We start from the raw sequence: 13,980 nt of genomic DNA, 5'->3' as shown, positions 1-13,980 counted from the left end.
AAGCTCTGGTTATAAAACATATAAGAAGACCATGGGAATTTTACTGTGCCATTAAAAAAGATTTTATTACCTTTTTGTGCATGAGTAGGTTAAATCCGTGGTTCCACTTCATTATGGATTTAAACTGTCTAAATATTTCTGAAGTAGGTGTACGCGAAGGTTGTACTTTAAGCCCAATTCCTTTTTCACTGTTCATCAAAGAGCTAGTGACACATTTTGCACAGACGTTTGTTGATGGTATTTATGTGATAGATGAAATGTACAAGTATCTGTAATTGTAAATGACATTCATTTTGTATTGATATGCCCGGGATCGAAATCGTTCGAAACAAATCACATTTTTCAATGTTCATGCTTATGATAATAGTGTGATAACAATGATGAGGTGCTCTGACGTAGGCGTTCTAAAATATTTAGTAAATTTCATAAAATTTGCCATCTGATTCACTCTCTGATCTTCATAATTGTAAATATTTTCTGTTGCAGTCATGTTCTAAATACTTGCATTGTATTCAGGCCTTAATACTTAAATAAATCAATGATTGGTATCAGAGGAAATGTATAACATTATACTCAATTATTCTTTTGCAGATAACCTGATACTCGTAGCATATTCTACAATAAGATTACAGGTAGATCAGACTGCTTGTCCGGAATCCGTGTGTTCTCAAAAACGCATTGAACTGACAGACGTTTATCCAGAGAACATGTTAGCTTTGTAACCTCGGACTCCTAACCCAGTGACCTTGAAGAGCGAGCCATCCAATGGTGTTTTCGACAGTCTTGCTGGGGGTCAACGTGAGAGACGATGACGTGACGTAGAGGTCGGTGAAGTCCTTTCCTCCGAAACAAAGCGATGTTATCTTTTCACAAGGGAATTTGACAGTACGGATCACGTTTCCTGGACAGACAAAATATCAATACATTACAAGGAACTAGTGAGTGAGTGAGTTGGGTTAAACTCCGCTTTTAACAGTATTCCAGTTTTATCACAGCGTGTCAGCTTAATGTGGGAGGAAAGTCCGAAGTGATGCAGGACTCAGACGTTTACCACTTTGGTGAAACCCACGAGCACGGGTATGGTGCTGACAAACCTAGAAACATAATCAGGGCGAACCGGGATTCGAACCCACAATCATAGGTTTCTGACGTGCCCAAGGGACGCAACACAGCACAGTGAATCGCGGCACCTTAGACGACTGGGCCACCCATGTACTTTCTATTGTAATGTGTGTATAACTGTATAGTGTACTCAGCAAGAGGGCCTTCTGAAAATAACCGAGTCTGGACCAGGCAGTCCAGTGATTGACATCATGAACATCGATCTACGCATTTGTGATACCATGACCCGATCCCTTTAGTCGCCTCTTAAGACTAGCATGAATTGCTGCGACCGATATTCACGAGGATGACAGTGTTTGACAGTGTTTGACTGTGTTTTTACAGTGTTTGACTGTGCCACATATGAACCATGTCAGAACTTGTTGATGCATGTCATCGTATCCCAATTGCGTTGATCGATGCTCATGGTGTCAATCATTGGATTGTCTGGTCCAGACTTATTTACAGACGTCCATATAGCTGGAATATTGCTGAGTGCGGCGTTAAATAACAACAACAACAAAATCAAAATGTGATAATTGAAAATGCATACATTTTCCAGATATACAGGACCGCCTTCGTGTACTAGTGGTAGAGCGTCCGCTTGGAGTGCGGAAGGTTCGGGGTTTGATCCCCGGCCGCGTCATACCAAAAGATGGTAAAATATGGTACTTGTTGCTACCCTGTCTAGCGCTCGACATTTAGGGGCTAAAACAAGGACTGGTCGCCTTGGAGTCAGTATACAGTGTCTGACTGGGGTATTCATGTTAAACTGCGGCATGGTATTTCAGTGGGCTAGCACTATAAAATCGGCATCAGTCCGGACTAGTACAAGCAGCAGCACACATGTGCATGCACGTCGCTATATAGGTTTAATAATCTTGGACGCGACGCTGGATTGACTTGCTTTTCATTCTCCAAATGCTCTATGTGTCCCTTGCACTCACTTACCAGTTGTTGGGTCGATTCGGAGAACTTTCCCACCCTCATAAGCGGCAACCCATAATTTTCCTTCCGTATCAATGGCCATTCCGTCCGGGACAGCCAGATCTGGGATATCCGAAAATCTGCTGAAATCTGTCACAATTCTCTTGTTGCCTGAAAACAAACAGCAGCTTAATAGGAAGGTGTTTGTCCTGACCCCCGGGCAATTTAAGACCATACCTGTATCCATCAAACATCCCGATAAGAATTAGGGTAAAGTGGAAGTTTAACTGAGCCCTGGATAGCATTCGGCTTTACTCGGTTTGTTCCGCTACCTGCGCAATGCATCGTTAAGCAGTGGACTAGTGATGTTGTAAATGTAATAAAAACTGTCAATCCAATGAATAACTTGTCTTTTATATCCGTGGAAACATTAACATTTGGTGTGAAGGGCACATTAGCTGTGACAACTATGAATGGACGGCTGAAAGCTAGGAATGACACCAGGTGTTCGCGAACAGGTAAGAAATCACGGATCCCACCACAAAAGGTTTGTACAACACAACGATAAATGTTCAATTCCTATACTACCGCTGTATCTCCTGATAAAAAAATAACCCGGCAGCCAGGGAACTGCAGAATCCAGAATTGATTTTGAGATATAGGAAATGTAGCAAAGTGTTCTTAAAGTGTAATTTAAACATTTTTAAGTGGGAAGATTAACTCCAGAGGGATATCGCACGATATTTGATAGCGATACAGATGTTTTAGTTTGAAAAGGCAAACATGTACAGAAGTCATTCACACTTTCACTCATGGCGCTACGACCGTTTGTGGAACGGGCCCTGGGACCTTTGGAGTTGAGGTGGACTGGGTGGTTTTGATAAGTGACTTCAGTGTCTGTTACAGGTGAAGGTAGAATTTACATGCAGCTGCATCATTGGGACACTGAACAACACACAAGACAGAACGTGTGCCCTGGTTGCTGGGAGTGCCAGACTCTACTTACTGATGGCCCCAGCTGCGATGTCAAAGTCGAAGGCCCAGACCTGCCCGGGGATGGAGTCGACGAAGTACATGATGCTGTTGTCTTCATTCCAGTCCATGCCGTTGCCGATGCTGATGTTACTGATGTGTTTTGTGACGCTGCCATCACTATCAAGGCTGTACAATGAGCCCTGATGCTTCGGCCACTTGTTGAGGTCAGGAATATCCTTGCCACAGAACTCAGACCCTGTGTGCAAACTATCAGGTAGTTATTCTTACATATACCAACAGACCCGTGAAGATCCGGGTAGAGAATATTTCTTCAACAACCCATGTCGTGAAAGGCGATAATGCTTGTCGTAAGAGGCGACTAACGGGTGGTCAGGCTCGCAGACTTGTTTGATGCATGTCATCGTATCCCAATTTTGTGGATCGATACTCATAATGTCAATCACTGGATTGTCTGATCAGACTCGATTATTTACAGACCGCCGTCATACAGCTGGAATATTGATGAGTGCAGCGTAAAACGACTGATGAGCTTTTTGACGCTCCCATGACCCTCCAGGCTGTACAATGAGCCCTGACCCTGCAGCCATTTGCTTTGGTCGATGCCGATGCCATTGAACAAAGACCTAGGTGTTGAAACTAGCAAGTAGTTTTTCGAAATTTGTATTTCTATGTCAAACCTGTTGTCATGTAAATGAAAAATATAAATAGCAATATGCACTAGTTGACAACCTGGTCATAAAGTGTCCACCAAAAGTACACATTAGTTTTAGAGATGTGGTCCAGACAAACACATCACTATGAACACAATCAAAGTCAAACGTGTTGCCACAAATAGCAAAAGCCACCACTTCAGGATCTGTCTGATATATCTGCCAAGTTATGTTGAAAGATATTGAACGTTTTTATGTTGTGTTCCGGAAACGAAATCCACCCCTTTAGAGATTAAGTACAAAATGTTCCCAAGGAAATCGAGAAAGAAAATGCCAAAGATCCGTAAATAATAAAAGACACTTCAGCCCTTGGTTAATACCTGTACCAGGTTTGAATGAAAAGCCTTTCACGGTTTTTATATTGTGCTCCGGAAACGAAATGATTTACGGACAGCCAGACAAGGCGACAACTATATCCCCCCAATTATAGGGGATAAAACACACAGAGATTTCCTTACTTGTGTAAGCAGGGACTTGTCTTCAAAATAGTCCAAGTAAATTCATTCACTCACTCACTCACTAACTCACTCAAAACGAGACACAAGAATGTGAACCTACCAATCCAGAGTCTACCGGAAGCATCCACTTTGCCGTCATTTAACATATTGGCGTCGGCCTCGACCTTCGCAATTCTGGTGACCTTGCCGCTCTCCCATGAGTCCACGAGGCCGAGGTCTGTTTTCTGACTCACCACAAAGCCTCCCTTCTGGCGGGGGATGATGACGCTCACCACAGATCTCCACGCATGAAACATGATGACATGACATTTCAAACATGGAAGGACTTAAGGAGCAACTTAAAGGGAAGCTCGTGTTTGACACCCGCAGATTGTTTGGCAATGCAGAAAATTAAAATTATTTTATTGACATTTATTAACACAATACATACATTATTCTGCAATATTTCGTTTTTTGTTCCATAAGTATATTTTGAAACGGTTTGGTGTATTTGATCACAAACTCATAGTGAGTGAGGGAGTATAGTTTTACGCTGCTTGTGGCAATATTCCAGCAATGTCACAGCATATAGTACCAGAAATAGGCCTCACGCATTGTACACATGTGGGGACTCGAATCCTTCGGTGTGACGAGTGGGCACTTTAACCATAAGGCTACCCCACCACCCCTCCACCATCAATCACTGGATTGTGCAGTCGAGACCACAGTCAGATAGCTGGGATATTGCTGAGTGTTGGGTTAAACCAACACACGTTGTGCACACGAGCTGACATACACGTAACAGGAGAGATAATTATAAAAAGAGCTTGCAATTGGACTCACCTCCAAGGTTTAGTCGGCTGTCCTGACCTGTGGCTGGGTTGTATCTGTGGGCGACATCAACGAAATAGTCCACGTAGTACAGGCACTGTGTAGTGTCGTCCCAGTGGGGGCCTTCCCCATGCTGAGTACAATTCTTCAGGACGACTTCGATCTTCTCAGACATAATCTGAAACAGGAAGTACAAGCATTGTATATATGACGAGAGAATGTGTCGAAGTACATTTCTGTGTCGCTAAATTCCATACACTCAGTGAATGCTCTTAGCGCTACACGGACAGGATGTTACTCCTTGCACTGACAGGTAGCAAGTGTAGTGACGTAAGCAATTGTGTGATGTGTGCATGTTTTCTGGTACGGGTTGTTGCCCTGGCTGCCGGGTCCTGAAAAGATTGTAGTCTAGAGAGGTATTTTGTGCTGTTGCTGAACAAACTGTTGCGAAAATCTGGTCTTGAAATCACAAGAGATGTTACAAGAAGATACGCCGCTTCGTCTGACAAGAGCTTGCGAGAGTTACCAATATTTCGCAGATGGAGTTTGCATATTTTGCACATTGATTCTCCATTGTGAGGCCAGGCTCCAGATACACCCCATGGGTTTTAACTGAATCACTGATAGATATGGATGTGTCACCAATCAGAATAGCACTAATCCCAGCCAAAGCTCTTTCGGCTTTGGCACCAATCGACAAACCTCAGTTTTGCTGTCATTCAGCTTGAGTTTGTTATCCACGTCTTTACAAGTTTTGCACAGCAATCCATCTGATTCAGTTCCACTGTGGCATGTGATGCTAGAAAACTAATTGAAAGCTGAGTATCATCAGTATAACTATGGTGGTCAATGTTCCAATGGCTGATGAGTGTGCTGAGGTTTCCAGTGCACAGTGTAAACAATATGGGCCCAAGTACTGTGCCCTGAGGAACACCACATATCACATCATTTATGTCACTGAAAAACAGTAACCAAACTTCAAAAAATTAACAAAGGAAAATGTATTACTTCCCATGAAATCAAACAACTTTATGCCGAAAACCAAATATGCACCTACACAAATTTAAGATATATGTTGTTTCTAAAAACGAGCTCCGAAAAGCATAAAATATAAATTATAGATGATGAAAGAAAAAAATACTCGTTGCAGTAAAGTGGGTCATCACTTTGACAGAAACTGGAACTGTCATCCCCTCCCATTGAGTCATCGTTCAACATTAATGTCTTCAACTCAAAACTGTAGGACAATGATTAAAACGAACTCGCTCTGATATGCATATAAAAAACGCTCTTCTTGTGTGTTTTAATTTCAGCATTGTCATCAAGATAGGCGGGAGTCATAAAAACTTTGAGCACTTTGACATAGCCATTTAATATTTGATTCTATATCCTGAACGCAGATCTATTTTTGATATACTCAAAGTAATTGAAATGTCTCAAGCAAGGTTTAAGATATCACTTGGTAAACACCAAAGAGATGAGTGGGGTTTTGTCATTACTACTATTGAATTGAATTAGTATTCTTTTGAATGCTCATGATTTTCTCCGGAATTTAAAAGTTATTGCAAAATTTGAAATAAAGCCTTACATAAAGAAGAATTTCAAGTAAGAAACGGTGTAAATATATTGTTTAGATAGTGAAATAGTAAGGAATTTTTATTAAATTAAGATGATAGTTAATTCTCAACAATATTCATAGATTATGTTAAGGGGGAAAAAAGATGTCACAATAAAACCCTTGACTAGAGTATACTAAACTTCACAGAGCTTGTATTCAGTTAATCAAGTCTTAATGATACATTATTCTGGGTATTATCAGAAGACCAGCACAACGTTTTGATCAATCACTGGACCAATTCTGAAACATTTTCACCATGAACTGTATGGTGATGCAACGTATAACAAACTTGGGGGCGTGTGAAGTGTGTGTACAAGGACCACATAAGTAAAGCCCTGTGTGTTTAAGTGTTGACGTTGCAGATGGACCACCAATTGCACAGAAATTGCACCTGCTTACATTGAATTTTCCTATCGACATAGACGATTCAAATGAACGTGTTTAATAGATAATGACTGCAAAAGCCAAACTGTCTGGAGGTGAAACTGTCGAGTCATATGATTTCCATAGGAAACAGTTGCCATTGACAAAGGGGATGTGCTTCGTGAATATAGGTATGTGTTTTCAGGAGTTGGACGTTTTCTCAGAAAACTGTATCACATACAGCGAGAGCCAGACATCAAACCTGTAATGCATCAATCAAGACAAGTGTCCGTGTATCTTCAGACAGCCTGTAAGGACCAACTAATAAAGTTGACCAAACGGAGCATCCTGAAGAAGATTGATGATGAATTCACACCATGGGTAAATTCAGTTGTAACAACGAGAACTGACGGTTCTGTATGCATTTGACTTGATCCGAGAGACTTGAAGCAATGCAAAGACTTCATTCCGAAAGTGAGTGGTTCTTCACACTTTTGCATTCTTGATGCTCGTAGTGGCTTTTGGCAGGTCGCGCTCGATGGAGAAAGCAGAAAATTGTGCACATTCAGTATGCCTTGAGGAAAATTCCCTTTGGTTTGAACTGTACAAGAGGTGATGTGTACAAGAGGAAATGGATCCTATGTTCGGTGATATTGATTGATGTACTCGAATTGCTGATGATGTATTCGTACATAGCAAAGATGAAGTGTCACATGACAAGAACACCCCTTGACAAGGCAAGGACAAACAACATAAAGTTCAACCATGACAAGTTCCAATTCAAGGTCGATTGGACTCCATGTGGGGTTAAACTAGATAAAATAAATCATGTGGATTGCATCTATAGAGCCTCCAAAGAATCTGACCGAACTTCTATCTTTCATGGGAATAATACGTTATTTAAACACATTCTCACCAGCAATACAGAATCATCAGAACTAATTCGACGGCACTACCATTTGTGGGAAGTGGAACACGATCTGGCATTAATTGAACTAAAAGAAATCATTATAGAATCGCCGTTTCTCTCCTTCTAGGACCTCGAGAAGCCCAATGTGATACAATCAGATGCAAGTCTAAAAGGGCTGGGATGTGTGTTGTGCCAAGAGGGGAGACCTGTGTGCTATGCAAGCCACTCTCTGAGCTCAGCAGAAGAAAACTATAGCAACGTTGAACCTGAACTTCCTGCTGCATCTTGGTCCCTGGGCAGATTTTGGATGTCAAAATATGGCATTGATATCAAATATAATTGAAGGCAACATAAATGCCGTTGCTGATGCACTGTCACGTGTCAGCAGGAAAGAAGAACCTCCCGAAGACATGAAAATCCCACTGATCTCTATTGACACTGTTACAAGAAGCATATCTCTTACACGGCCGGAAACGGGAAATATACGCAGTATACAGGTTGACAAGTGTGATTGGTGCATTGGGAGACCGGAACCCTACGACCAAAGGTCGCAGTCAGGTCTGATGTCAAAGGTCAGCTTTCCAAGGACCCGTGTCAGCAACAACTCTCACTCCGAACGATTTGAATAGTGTAGATATTTTACAGCTTTTCGCAGATGAAGAATCAGCTGCAGTGAACACACTACAGGATTTTCTGAAGTTGAAAAATGGCACGAAATGGTTTCATACATTCCAATTTAGATTTATCAAGTATGATGAAATCAACGAATCTGTTTTGGCCGAACCCTTCCTCAGAAGTACTAATTCCTTAGCCTTGAATTTAGCTGAGATTAACACTCAAATAAAGGCTTATCAAAAATTGTACACTGCATCCCGAGAATTTCAAGTTGCGCGTTGTGGGTGAAAGTTGGATTCTATTATTTATTTAGAAATGAACCCCACTTGGTATTGTTATTTACTAGCTATCGGTTACATTCATCTCCCAAATAACTTGAAGAATAAGAAAGCTATACTGTACATAAAAAACGAAGACCAAATGTGTTTTTTTATTATCTTAGCAGCTCTACATCAAGTGGATAGAGAACAAAATGCGAATGCTTAGCAAATATCAAATGTATGAACCAGAACCAAATATGAAGGGACAAACGAATGTCAACGTTTGAGAAACAAAATGCATTTGGTTTTGATGAGAAGGATGAGGTAATTCCTTTACAAAAATCAAAGTCCACATATTAAACGCTGGTAGGATAACTGTTGCTGAGCAAGGAAGATAAGAGACATTTCTTTCTTATCAGAAACATGAGTCGTTTAATGGGAGATAGGTCTAAGCATGATTGAGCATTATATCGCAAAAACTGACTTCACAGGTACAGTAGACGGAACCTGCGGGAGGAACATACACCTACAAACTGAGGAAGAAAGATGGGCCATTTTAATTACAGAGCTCGCCAACTCCGTGTTCCTCGTGTAATAACAGGCAACAAGAAAAATTAGCAGCCGTCTACTGAATCTTACCTCTTTTCAACATCAGAACCATCAGGTAACTGTTGCCACTGATCCCAGGTGCAGATGCATGCCTATGAATATGCCTTCTCAGGGGAAAATAAGTATGCCATATGTGTCATAAAGAGTTCGTGACCCTGAATACCACTGGCACATTTGGAGGGGCAGCACTTGAGGATTGTAATCTTCAATTTTCACTGTCAAAACCAAACGGGAACCAGGTCAAATATTGTCAGTGAGAAGAGTACTTCACTCCTGTCATTTTCCACAAGCTCAAACACTCACACCATATAATGAAACATTTGGATAGCACTTACAAGGGAAACACTGATTGTATTGATACATCTCCTTCCCCTTGGCTAATTTGAGGTTTATTGATTCCCTTCGGTTTCTCAACGCCACCTTGGATACTTTAGTTTAGAACTTGAAAGCAGACTCAGAATTTTCTGATGTTAGTCATTTCAATTTACTTTCAAGAAAGGGTGTTTTATCGGTTCATTCACAGGACGACGACCCCCTGTGTCGTATGAAAACAAACTAGCTAAAAGTGAGGTCGTCGTCCTGCGAATATTTTAATCCGCCAATCTAGTTAAATAATGGGTATCGAGTGTTATTTTAACAATTCGAACAAGTAAAAAAGTGGAACTGGATTTGAAACGAACGAAAGAAAGGCAATAAGGGTGGAATATTGATTTATATACAAATAACTTGAATGTATATGTACAAGATGACGTACATATAAAGATTCACAGAAGTCATGGGCAATTAAGACAGTCTGAGAAGATGAGACACGAGTCAGCAAAGAAATTTACGTTGACTTCATTCTGGATCGGTCTGGTCTTCAGTTGATCGATTCTGCATTGTATATCACAGAACTTCTTCTTTTCTGGTTGGAGACGCTGGCCGGCCTGGTACTGTAGCAGATTACACTCTGTCTTCTGCTGTTCAGCTCCTAGAAATCTGATCAGCTCAAAGCGTCCATGCCATCCCTCCAGGTGGTTATTGGTGCGAGGGCCGTCGTTGTTGAAGTGGTTCAAAGGCCCCTTTTCTGTCTCAACCGAGGTTGTGGTGACGTAGTCGTCGAGCTGGACACAGCATTGGTCGTTTGGCATGTCAGCAATTGTCTGGAGCCATACATCATCAACCTGTAATTACAGAAAGGATATTGTAGATATATATTATTATCATAATTGGATTGTAATAATAATATATATTGTCATAAGAAACATAACTTATTTACTCTCAATGCTATATACGATAGCATGTTAAGGTAAACCATATAGTAATTTACATTTAATTATTTTTAAACATTTTTCAGTTAGATGTGATGTTATTTATCTCTTCCACTGGAACCATGGGAAGAGAAGCGCATCTTTTAACAAAGGTTTTGACCTCTGGGTTGTCACCATAGGCTGACGGAGACCGACCTGTTGAGCCTTTCTCCACACAGTAGCCATCAGTACAAAGGTATCTACTGCAGCGTGTAGTTGGAAGAAACGTGTACTGTAACTGCGCGTTTGCCATATCGAGAATGATGACAGACTACCATGTTTCGGAGATTTATTTTTGACACTAACCAAGGAGTTAATCCCCTCCTAAAACAACACCACACATTAAAGGCGTACCGGCAGTTTGTCGTCCTGCGAATGGAAAAATTCGAGGGGTCGTCGTCCTGCGAATACCCCGTTATATCCATATGATGATATGGACGATGAATCTAAATTTGATTAAAGACAGTTCCCATGTAAAGAATTATTTAACAATGTGGTAACAGATGTGTTGGTATCTGACTATGAGCATGCACAGACTATTTGGACGACATTCAACCGCAAACATTATTGGATAATACCATGATCAAAACTTGAAATCTGATGTTCTTCTTTTGGCAGATGGTATTGAGACGTTTAGGAATACTTCAATGGAATATTATCATCTTGACCCAAAGCAATATGAATATTATTTATCTTTACCTGGCCTTAGCCTTAGCGGGGATGCCATGTTGAAAATGGGAAACGTTGAGCTGGAATTACTGACTGGTCTAGATTTGGGGGGATAAGCATGATTTCAATGAAGCATGCCAAGCAAACCATCCTTATGAATATGAAAACAACCCATATGACCAAAACTGCTGTTTGATGTATTGGGATGGTAACAATATATATAGATGGGCTGTGCCTCAATCATTACCCGAGCGTGACTTTCACTGGGTCAGATACAAGGAGCTTGACACTTTAGACTCTAAGAACATTCCAAATGATGCGTATACGTGTTACACATTAGGAGTGGACATGAAACCCTGAAACCGAACATACCAGTCACAATGACTTTCCTGAAACTATGGTGATTATTGATGATATGTTATCTCCTTATACTAAGCAATTGAAAGAAAACTATGTATTAAAAGTCGACCAGTCAGAAAAGTGGTTCCAAAGTATGTTTTGCATTACAGAAATTTACAATTCCACTTGAAACACTCTTCCTGGTTGAAACATGTCATTGAGTTTAATACAGAAAGGAGAAAGCAGGCCAAAAAAGAAGCAGATAAGGCACTTTTTAATAACTCTTGTTTTGGACGTTCAATGAGGTTAACCTAAACGGTTCAGAAACCTATGTGCCATTGCCACCTTCGATGAATGTAAAATCTTTTATTCTGATGTGGCACATGTCCATTTGAGAAAGGCCACTCTCTACCTTAACCAACCTGTGTATGCTGGGTTCACTATACTAGATCTATCGAAAGTTCTTATGTATGACATTCATTATAACTTTATAAAACCAAAGTATTTTCTTAGACACTCATTCATTGTGCTACGAGATTGAAACGCCAGAGCTGTATGTTGGCATGAAAGAGCTTTTTAACGCCAGCAATGACCACCCCACTTACACACTCTGCTCCAAAACGAATACAAAGGTGGAAGGCAAATTGAAAGATGAACTCGGGGGTTGTGTGGTGGAAGAGTTTATTGGTCTTGGACCTAAGATGCTGTATGAAGGAAAAGAAATTCAAAGAGCTAAAGGTGTTTGTTATTTAGAAGCAGTTGAGACACGCATTATACAAAGAATGGTTGTTCGTTCATGTACAGTACCGTTATGAAATGAAACAAATTCGCACCTTTGGTCACCAACTGTTTGTTGTTAGCATTAATAAAGTTAGCTTGAGTCCTTTTGACGATAAACGTTTTATCCCTCAAACACTGCCCCATTGTCAGTATCGCATCATAAATCCTGATGTTAACAATGCTTAAAAAACATTTCATACCTCAAGTGTTCCCATTAAGAGATCGGTGCTTATTGTTTGCACATCCATATGTTTGTTGTAACACCACATTTACAGCTGTGCTGTATGTACATGATTCTGTTGTAACCTGAGTAGACTTGTGAGGCTATTACAACTGCTTGAGAAAGTCATGTTAGCATATTATGTGTCATCAGATGTATTTTATGCATAATCGCAAATATGTTCATATTACATTGTTATAATGTTACCTCGTTTTTGAAAGCTGTAGTCTGACATATTAAAGTTAACTATTGAATAAACATATTGACTGTCATCAGTGTGTTTGGTTTTCTTTTATCTTTACAAGAGACAAGGTAACGATTATCCATTTTTGACCTCGACCATGATATTCACATATTACTAGTCAAGGGTCGAGGGGAAGCCCCGACAGCACCTAACAGGAGATGTAACAATACAAAGGTTATCAGTCTGTGTGTGTCTCTTGGTTACTTTCTTCACTGTCAATGCTGGCGTGATCATCTGTCTCAGAGAAGTCGACATGAGAAAGTATATCTTTCACAAGAGGCTTCATCCATGTCTTCATCTTAGAAGATATCTCCTTAGGGTGGGTATCTGGGTCCATGACTCTCACTTTATCCAGAATAGGTTTGAAAAAAGGTCCATTACCAAAATAGCGCACGGGTGTAGCAAGTCTCCGTCTCCTCCACACATACTGCAGTTTCTTGTCAATCAATCTTTCAGAACGCCCTTGTTCTTTATACTTTCCCTATTTTACCAGGATATCATTTTGCAAACTTTCAGTGTTTGCTCCCCAAAATACTCAATTTTTTTCAGTTCTCTTTCCTTATCAGCTTCACACACTTAAGAAGTTGCGGGATGTAAAATAACCACATTCATACATGCTACTGTAAATCATGATTATTCTGAAACATAATATGACACTCGTCACAGGAAGGCGTGACGTCACCTCCAGACTGAAAATGATGTGCAGCTATTGTTTCTGCTTGATGTTCAGGATGTGTACATATGTGGAGTGTTAAACATAAAGTGAGATGCTACCTGGAGTTCAGATCCTGTTATAGGTGAAATTTCTTCTCTGTTTGGGAATCTCGCGTTCTCGCGATCTCGCATTCTCGTGTTTTGGGCATATTTAGCTCGTTCCCAAAGGTCGAGATCGTGAGAATGGCACATGGCAAATGAATGAATGAACGGAGAAACAGCTGAATGGAAGATTCAGTGTGAAACAGTCATCCAAAGATAGTCACCCGTGAAGATCCGGGGTAGAATAGGTCTTCAGCACCCCATACTTGCCGTAAAAGGCGACTGCTTATCGTAAGAGGCGACTAA

General features: G+C 40.6%; 1 protein-coding gene and 1 pseudogene across 1 annotated transcript; both read right to left on the bottom strand.

Moving 5' to 3' along the window:
• Positions 1 to 710: 710 nt before the first annotated feature.
• Positions 711 to 5,177, bottom strand: LOC139448510 (regucalcin-like). The gene is made up of 5 exons (XM_071230069.1): positions 5,011 to 5,177; positions 4,293 to 4,471; positions 3,035 to 3,259; positions 2,053 to 2,199; positions 711 to 901 (listed from the first exon to the last, which is right to left on the bottom strand). Exons 1-5 carry the CDS (start codon positions 5,175 to 5,177, stop codon positions 711 to 713), a joined length of 909 nt encoding a protein of 302 aa, XP_071086170.1.
• A 4,076-nt stretch (positions 5,178 to 9,253) lies between these two features.
• LOC139449078 (uncharacterized) lies at positions 9,254 to 10,751 on the bottom strand (annotated as a pseudogene).
• Between the last annotated feature and the right edge of the window lie 3,229 nt (positions 10,752 to 13,980).

This window comes from Haliotis cracherodii, unplaced genomic scaffold (genome assembly GCF_022045235.1).
Source record: "Haliotis cracherodii isolate W230 unplaced genomic scaffold, xgHalCrac1.p SCAF_7, whole genome shotgun sequence".
Lineage (NCBI taxonomy): Eukaryota > Metazoa > Mollusca > Gastropoda > Lepetellida > Haliotidae > Haliotis > Haliotis cracherodii.
Note: the sequence above shows the minus strand (reverse complement) of the source record. Positions and strands in the feature narration are given on the sequence as shown.

What these genes read in the sequence shown, in the direction of transcription:
- LOC139448510 (XM_071230069.1), bottom strand. Translation starts at nt 5,177, where the DNA reads ATGTCTGAGAAGATCGAAGTCGTCCTGAAGAATTGTACTCAGCATGGG. An exon ending in CGACTAAACCTTGGAGGTGA is followed by an intron (nt 4,472 to 5,010) that starts GTCCAATTGCAA and finishes TCATGCGTGGAG; the next exon opens with ATCTGTGGTGAGCGTCATCA. An exon ending in CATCGCAGCTGGGGCCATCA is followed by an intron (nt 2,200 to 3,034) that starts GTAAGTAGAGTC and finishes GTTTGTTTTCAG; the next exon opens with GCAACAAGAGAATTGTGACA.